At 41.7% G+C, this 9,510-nt stretch overlaps 1 protein-coding gene across 1 annotated transcript; it reads left to right on the plus strand.

Moving 5' to 3' along the window:
* The first annotated feature begins 8,611 nt into the window (after positions 1–8,611).
* ier3 (immediate early response 3) lies at positions 8,612–9,510 on the plus strand. The gene has a single exon (XM_061817729.1). The coding sequence runs from the start codon at positions 8,709–8,711 to the stop codon at positions 9,177–9,179; it is 471 nt and encodes a 156-aa protein (XP_061673713.1). The 5' UTR covers positions 8,612–8,708; the 3' UTR covers positions 9,180–9,510.

The raw sequence follows: 9,510 nt of genomic DNA on the forward strand, positions 1-9,510 counted from the left end.
AGCACTGGTTTCGTAAACCAGGGGTTGTGAGTTCATATCCCACTGGGGCCTCCACTCCCTGAGAAGGGTTGCGTCAGGAAGGGTATCCGGTGTAAAAATTGTGACAAACATATATGTGTGTTCATCTGAGATGATACGCTGTGGCGACCCTGAAAGGGACAAGCCAAAAGGAAAACAACAATAACATTCAGGAGTCAAAATAGACCTAAAATGGTAGCTTTAGACTAAAATGGCAGACATCCTGTTCATTTGACAACATCACTTCTTGAGACTTTCTTGATGATCTTCTCATGATAGACATGTCTGACAAATTTCATGCCGTTAAGTCAACAGGATTTTTGTTCTTTAAGTTCCTGGGACAAGAACGCTTGAAAATGACCCAAAAAACGATCGACCTTGTTGAGTTTAACACACAGCTTCTTAAAACTTTTTTTGTGGGTCTCCTCATTGCTGTTACATTTTATGCAAATTGCTTTTGGGGTTTTGGATTTTCTCACAGAATTTCCAGGCTCAATGAACCATAAAATCTTTTTTTTGGCCAAAACTATCCACTTTCTGTTTGTACTATGACACGGCTTCTTGAAACTTTCTTGAGGGTCTATTCACGATAGAAGTTTGTTACATTTCACACTACTACATACGACTAACTAAGCTGAAATTTAAAAAAAAAAAATCTCGTGGTTTCGTCCAGGTCCAATTGACACCAAAATTTCTGCTTCAAATCAAAATGGCAGAGGTGTATCTTTTCAGGCAGGGCCTTTTTTAGACTTCTATAGTTTTACCTCATGATTGACGTCCCTACTAAATCACGTTGCTAAGTCATAATAGCTGTGGGGGCTGAATTTTCAAAACATTGTCGATGGCATTAGGGTGCCGTTTTTGGCCCCTTATCAAAGGGAGTCTTTCTCATATTTGGAACCTGTGGTTTCGTTAACTAATATCACCAAATTATTTTTGAATTTCCTTTCATCTTTAACTAGAACAGGATGATGATGATATTATATGGACGAAATCCAGCTGGAATGAAGAAGAAACAAAGTTGGCGGGGCCTGAAACCATCAGGTATCTGTTTGAGAGACATGAAGTAATCCCTGATTCGCCCACACACACACGCACACATTTGTGCACAACTGGTATTGCCATAAGGTCATCTCCTCAAAACATGCAATGACATCATTGATTATGAGGGCGTGGCCTGGGTTGACTTGCAGCTCAAAGGCCGCAGTTTTGATGTCACCAGAGATCTTTGAGACCCCGACCAACAATCGAGAATTCAAAGGTATGGGTCCCCCCCCCCACCACCACCACCACCACCTGAGATTTTCCCATTTTTATGTTTTAGTTGAAAAAGGTACCGACACAAAATGAGGGCATAATGTTGACTATGAACTTCCAGGCTTCCAAGGGTGTTTTGAGTCAGGAATGGGAACGTTGTGTTGTGTAGCCGCTTTTCTCCTGGTCTGAATTTAATCAAAACCCCTGACCTAAATTTACAATCTCAATTGTAACATTTGATCCATTAAATGAAGCCCATTAATTCCTAATTTTTCTTCATTCGGTAGCGTATTTTTGTAGCTGCTGTGCCACTCCCAAGTCCTAAATGCGTACATTTCAAAATGTGTCATGCTACCCAATGCGATCAGCAATGGGACTTTCTTAAACCCGTCAGATTTCAAATTCATCCTCCTATCAGCAGTTTTACTTCCTCTGACAGGAAAGATGTATCGCTCGTAACTCATGGATATTTTGTTTTATTTTATTTTGTTTGATGATTTCAACATGGGGCAGCACGGTGCCTCAGCTGGTAAAGCGTTTGCCTCACAGTTCTGAGGTCCCGGTTTCAATCCCGGACCCGTCTGTGTGGAGTTTCCATGTTCTCCCCGTGCCTGCGTGGGTTTCCTCCGGGCACTCCGGTTTCCTCCGACATTCCAAAAACATGCAATATTAATTGGACACTCTAAATTGCCCCTAGGTGTGATTGTGGGTGTGGCTGTTGTCTGTCTCCATGTGCCCTGCGATTGGCTGGCAACCAGTTCAGGGTGTACCCCACCTCCTGCCCGTTGACAGCTGAGATGGGCTCCAGCGGTTCCCGCGACCCTTTAAAAAAAATTACTAACTGAGATAATTACATTCAAACTCATGTTAAATGGGAGTCAGCACACACCTGCCGCCATTTAAAGTGCGTCTGAATGACGACAAATAAAGTCCAGCTGTTCTTGTGGGCTTCTCCTGGCATTTTTTACCGCCACATTTGACGCCAGAAGCTTCCACGGCATCAGATGTTATTTTATTGCTCAAAAGTATCAGGAGATGAGGAGATGTGTGGAAAAGACCTTCCAAGGCCATGAAAGTCAGCAAGAGGAGAAAATATGGCTCAACAGTGACATTACCAAAATGTGCACCCTTTTTTTTTTCCACATTACTGTTCTGCGTGGCACCAACAAGAAATGGGAACAAAGCCGATTCTGCACTTTATGGCTTCTGAGGTGCTGCATGAAGGCCAAAAAAAACCCCACTTCCACCCTCACTTCTCACCCATTTTTGTGTCAGAAACAACTTGTGTCCAACTATTTGACACTTTATTTCTTTGCATTTTCTTTTATCATGTTTTAGTAAGCTTTTACAATGCTGTTTTTCTTTATTAAAAAAGTGTTTGTTTTTTTTTTGTCGGGGGGCACCGGAATGGATTAATTCTATTTCCATGTATTTCAATGGGGAAATTTGCTTTGACATGAGTAAATTGATTTGTGAGATGCGTCACGGAACAAATTAACCTTGTACGTGGCACTGGGTAAGTGAATGTGTGCTACTGATGCTATCATTACTTCACAGTTTTGAAACGTAGGCTATTCATAGTTTGCTTTTCATGGGCATCTGTCAGTCACACGCCCACGTACTTATGATTGTGCTATTTTTTTTATTCCTGCTTCTATTTTAAAATGCCAATTGTTCCCTTGAGTTGTCAATCAACTCTCGCAAATGAAAACTCCGGCGACTTTTCGTTTACTCTTTCTGCGAAATGTCACCAGACCCGTTCAGGCTTTTTCACACATGACCTGAGGGCACAACGTGGGAATTCACAGAAAGCGGATTGGGGTCCGCTGCTGACCACTGAGGCCGGCGTGCTGACCACACCGAACCTTGACACAATGGGCAGAATTCCCGTTGGAGTGAAGTCAGAAATCCTTGGATAAAATCTAAACCTCGGAAAGAGCCAACAGCCCACGTTTGTTATTAGGACCACGTAGTCTGAGGCAAATATTTGTCTTCTTTAACAAAATAAAGCTTACAAAATTAGGTTTATAATTGTGTATTTCCTTGTATATTGCAACTGCATTGCTTGAAATTCATGAATGAAGAAAACAAAGATATCCTGCTAACCACAAATAACACTAGAATTGAACAAGTCAAACTAAAGTTGGACTCAACACTCAAGTACCAGAATGACATGCAAAACTCCTGTTGAACTCTTGTCTCGGGTCTCGAGCTAATGTACAAACGCTACATAGAAAAGGTCCCCAAGTGCAGATTTGAAACTGGGTCTAAATCCGAACCAGAAACCTTTGACTCCCAGCCGCACGTCCTAACCGCATACGTATGCTGTGCTATTACCCCACATTTAGGGACCTTTAAAGAAACCTGCACGCCAGACTGAAATTCCTGTTAGTTTGCGGTCCCAGGGACTGAGTGTAAATGCAGGGAAAGAACTGATGGTTGGCCAGCGTGACAGCCAATCAGATGACTCGTTGGGCTTTCCACAGGTCAGAGTGAGTCCAGCTGAGTTTCCAGGAAAGGAAGTTACCTCACGCATGACTGACGCTGTGTGTGCGCTTGTGATTTATTGTCTGAGAGCGCAAGAACAGCATCAGTTCTGCCCACGGCCGGTTAGAGATGGGGTGGACTCCTGGGTGGGGGGAAAGGGGTGGGGGGTGGGGGGAAAGGGGTTCACTGGAACCGGCCCAGCACCCTGCGGGACCAATCAGGAGAAGTGACTTGACCAAACAAGAGAATTACTGACGTATGAATGAGTCAACCTTTAACTCGTTCATGGACTTCAACGCACATCACTGACATTAGTCAAAGGACAATTTGGCAATTTGTATTAATTATTAGAAAAACTAACTTTGATATATATTAAAATTATGGTCTTTTAGTCTGCTGCCTACCTACGGTAATGCATGTACTGTATGTATAATATTAATATAAATCACTTGTAATGGTTACATACAGCACTGCCGAATTTTCCTGCTGCTGTTGTTCACATTCTATGTGCAGTACTATACACAGTATATTATGCTGTTTAGATAGCCTGTGTGTACAATTGTCAATTCACTTTTCAACTCGTGTGGTATTTATTGATGCATGTATGGTGTTTTGTTACATACAAAACCATTGACCATTTGTGCTGCTTTATATATTCACGTTTACATGCTTGTTATCATGTGCAAGGATTTACTGTATAAATAGAGAAATAGAGCATATTTTTTACAATTGCGAATTTGTTTTTCTCCATAAAGAATTCACATTCACACACGTATGTACTTTATTGATACAGTACTGAAGTATTCTGCTTCTTGGTGCACTCTGGTTTCTTCCCACATTCCAAAAATATGCAACATCAACTGGACACTCTAAATTGCCCCTAGGTGTGATTGTGTTGTCTGTCTCTATGTGCCTTGCAATTGGCTGGCAACCAGTTAAGGGTGGACCCCACCTAGTGCTCAATGACAGCTGGGATAGACTCCAGCACTCCCCGTGACCCATGTGAGGATAAGTGGCAAAGAAAATGGATGGATGGACTGTTATTTTATTACATAATTCGTTGTTTTGCTACAAACAATGCTGCTGACAATTCTCTCTTGTGAGAAATAACATTTAGGTCCAATGAAACTAGACTTGTTCTACCCTCAACTTAAAATGTCATGTTTGTAAAGCACTGGACTACCCACAATGCCTCAACAGCCAGCACATCGATTGAGTTTGTTGCTGTGGGGACCCGAGCAAATAAGTTGAGAGGAACAGGAATCGCTCACAAACAGGAAACAGTTCGAGTCTCCACGGACACATGTGATCGACATGTGACCATCCCGTGATTTACCTGCGTTTGCGTATAACACGTGAACTGGCCTGGCATGTCATCACCTGGATGCCGGCCGCTCCGGCACGTAGGCCCGTTCCCATGGCAACCAGCCAAGCCTCGTCCACTCAAAGAGCCTTTGAGCGGCGTTATGGCACAGCTACTGACCCACATCGTCAAGGCAACCAACCAGACATGCGGTAAGACCTAAAAGAAACATTCAGCATTTTTTCAAAGTTGTTTTTTTTAATGGTTGAGTCAATTGGCGGCCTTGGAGGAGGTCAAGGCCGTTACATAATGAGTGGAAAGCGCCGTGTTGTGTGTCACAGTATGGATGCAGACAGTAAAACAACACCTTTTTCCCGCTTTGCTAAGACCGCTCGCTTCCAGTCAGAGCGGAAAAATACCCACGCTGACGTTCTACCGGCAAAGCGGCTCTCCCTCAGAACACACAACACACAATTCACCAGTGAGCAAAAACCCATCATTTGAGGACAGTGCGATGGTCTTTAAGGCACAAAATGTCATGTTTTGTGGTGGCCAACTATGGCGTTTTTGTGAACAAATTGTCATAGTCTGCCTTTTTGGTGAGCGAATACAGTGTTGCATTTACATGAAAAATCATTTTATTGTGAAAATGTGTTTTTGGCGCAGAGGGGGGGGGGGGTGACCGGTTAGCTCATCTGCCTCACAGTTCTGAGAACTGGCGTTCAAATCCGGCCCCCGCTGTGTGGGGTTTGCACGTCCTCCCCGTCCCTGTGTGGATTTACTCAGGGGACACCAAATTCCTCCCACACACCAAAACCACGCCAGAACCAGGTTGAGTGAAGAGTCTAAAATGTTCATAAGCGCAAATGGTTGTTTGTTAATATGTCCCCTGCCATTGGCCGGCAACCGGTTTCGGATGTAGCCCGCTTCTTGCCCAGAGTCAGCCGGGATAGGCTCCAGCATCTCCCGCGAGAGGATAATAAGCAGTGTAAAAAAATGAATGGAAAATATTGTAAGCCATTTTACACAAGAATCAACAGCATAATTTGAATGTCTTTGGTGGCTGAATGTAGCCTTTTTGTGAGCAAATACAGTGTTCACTGTTAACATGGGATACGAGTATATTTGACAGCAAATCTATTTTCATGACAAAAGTTCCTCTTTACGTAATCTGATGCTGCCTTTAAAAATAAACAGTAGCTTGTCACATAAGACACACTTGACGATGGATCTCAAGTGATTGTCACCCAATATTGGATCACTTGTGGAGTGATCCTAAAACACAGGAAACTGAGCTTCTTTGGAGAATCCCCGTCTTCTTACGAGATTTCATACTGAACCCAGGTGATTTTTTTATGCGTTTGAAGTGTGTGTTTTTGTCAGTGTTACGACGTACGCCCACTTATGTAATCACCATCAAAGTTCCTCTGGTGAAATGTTGCTCAGGCCGGAAAAACACCAGCAGCTCAATTCCTGCCTTGTGTTTTTACCCTCAACAAGCTGGATGTTCGACTTCTAGTGCTGTCAGCATCAACATACTTACTGTGCATCTTGATCTATATTCTAACAATATTTTCACAAAATAATGTGTGTATATATATATATATATATATATATATATGTGTGTGTGTGTGGTGTGTGTGTGTGTGTGTGTGTATACAGGGTACTCCATACTGAGAGGGGAAAAAGAGAATTGTTGAAATTTTTGCAGAGTTTATTTTAAACAGAAGCACAGAAATATCTATACACTCATATATTTACAGTAACTCGCCTACTGTCCATTTCTTCTGATCATCCTTAAAAATGGTTGTACAACTTCAATGGAGTCTGGCTGTGTTTTGTGACTTGATTAGGAAAGGCCACACAGCTGTCTATATAAGACCTTACAAGTTAAAAGGAACTGCCTGAAGAACTCAAAGACAGATTTATGGCAAGGGAAAAATCTGGCCAAGTTAAAAAAAATATATCTATTTTTCAAAAACATTCCTAAAATGACCCGAAGCACACAGGTAAAATAATGAAGGAGTATCTTCATAAAAACTCACCGACTGTTCTTGAATGGACCAGCCACAGTTCTGACATAAACCCAATTGAGCATCTCAAGAGAGACCCAAAAATGGCTGTCCACCACCATTCACCATCCAAGCTGACAGAACTGAACAGGATCTGCAAGGAAGAATGGCCGAGATCCCCAAATCCAGGTGTGAGAAACGTGTTGCCCCATTCCCAAAAATGCTCGTGGCTGTATTTGCTCAAATTGGTGTTTCTAATAAGTACTGCGCAAAGGCTATGAATACTTATGACTGTGATTTTTTAAAATTTCTTTAAGTATGTGTATTGTTATGTTGACTCAAGTGTGATCATTATTCATCAATATGAATACAGTGAAGTGATATGATTTATAAGGATTTATGAATACAATATCATCCTAGAAAATGATCTATCATGGTGAAATAATTTTGTACTGTATGGTATGATTTTTAACTTTGTCTTATAGTTTACAGTCGTGATGATCTTTTTTTCTATTTTACTTTACAACCGATTCTATGATAAAAAGTATCTACCGATTTCTTATCTAAAAGCCATAGCAAGGGTGAACTTTACTAATAATTATAGCACAAGGAAATGTCACTGCATTCCTGGCGTGTCTGGTCACGAGCATCATTTATCATTCAGGAACTTCAGCAAGTTATATCATGAAAAGATGTTCGATAATTTTGACTCAAACCAAAAACCCCAATACTATAAGTACAAACTTTCTAAAACTGTAACAAAATGATCACGCAAAATCAAATGATAAAGAATTTGTAATCAATCAACGTCATCCAGGGAAAGACGTTTGACCAAAATTAACCTTTAAAAACATCATAATTCATTATTTTTAGAAATATTACAAAATAATTTATTCATGATTTTATTTGATGGAAAAGAAGTCCGATCAAATAGATGCATTACATATCAAATAAAAATGGGAAATATTCATAAAATGTTTTTTTCTTACTTATAAAATAATAAATATAAAAGTGAATAATAAACGGAAAATACTGTATAGGCATTTTTAATTCAATGGAAAAACGTTAAAAAATGGATTGTTGAATAAATACCAAAATTAACAATGGATACATAACACCCTTTCAGAAATATTGACAAAATATTAAAATATACTCCGAAAATAGTCAAAAAGCTGAATTGTAAAAAATGTTTTAAAATTTATTTAGGAAAATCAATTATTCAATTTCATTGAGTTTGATCCAACTGGTGAATACATTAAAAAAACACGAAAAAGTTAATGTGATTCAAAATATTTTTTTCAAAAATATATACAAAATGTTTTCTATACATGTGCATATTTCAAAAAAAATTATGTAGTTTTCAAATTATAAAATGTTATATTATATGCAAACATTGTTTGAAAAGTATTTCTTAACCTTAACCTTTTCTTGAATCCTACCCTAAAGACATTATATTCTATAGATATATTTATAATGGGTTTTTTGGGTCTGCAATTGAGTAAGAATGTTTTCGCCAATGGGCGGAACCAAAGTGGCGTCACCTTGGCCCAATGGATAAAAAGCGCTCCTGCGTCGCTTGTCCTCACACACCCTCAATAACACTAAAAGAAAGAAACTAGCGGAAAAGAAAGATGTACTCGACGAGCTCAACGATGCTGATCCATAGACGTCAAAGTCTAACCCGCCGCAACACGCAACCGGAGGTGTTCACGTTCGACCACATCCCGGCAGCGGCGGCGAGCTACCCGGCGCCAACCCGACCCAAGAAGCGCTGCACCCGGGTCATGTACCCAGCCAAGGTCCGCATGCACCTTCCGCCTCCGGAGAAGAGCGCCGCCAAACGTTGGTTGCTTCTCCTCGTCCTCGTGCTCCTGTGGCAGATCTACACCGAGGAGCCGTGCGCCGACTCGCCGACCGGCAGCGGCCACAGCTCGGACGACTACCAGGCCTTCCCCGCCGGCGGCGACGTGGCTCCGGCAGACGCTCCCTCCAGCGTCTGCGATGCGAACGCAGCGGCAGAAGACGGCACCACCGCCGGGCCCACGGGAAACGGCTACATGGTGGCCCTTCTCGTCTACCACCGCCTGGGCGGTGAGAACTAAACCGAAAGGAGTTCCGCGGTGGTTCCACGCGAAAGCAAGCCGAGCATGAAGGAGCCGAGCGGACGGGCAGCGACAAGCACGCCCAGCTGCGGCTGAGGAAGGAGCTCTGTACGCCGGCCTGGTGCTTCTCGGCGGCCCGCTGAGTCCTGGAGGATCCTGGAAGTCCGAGAATGAACACAACAAACTGTGAACTTTTACCAGAAACTTGAATTCGTCATTGACTGCACTTCAAAACTGACTGTTGTCTTGTCTTATTTAGTTATTTATTTAATGATATTATTATTACTATTGTTATTTGCTATTTATTGATCTGCACTTTGAATTAAAAAAA

This window comes from Syngnathoides biaculeatus, chromosome 4 (genome assembly GCF_019802595.1).
Source record: "Syngnathoides biaculeatus isolate LvHL_M chromosome 4, ASM1980259v1, whole genome shotgun sequence".
Lineage (NCBI taxonomy): Eukaryota > Metazoa > Chordata > Actinopteri > Syngnathiformes > Syngnathidae > Syngnathoides > Syngnathoides biaculeatus.

Coding starts and splice junctions, on each gene's coding strand:
- ier3 (XM_061817729.1), top strand. CDS start 8,709: ATGTACTCGACGAGCTCAACGATGCTGATCCATAGACGTCAAAGTCTA.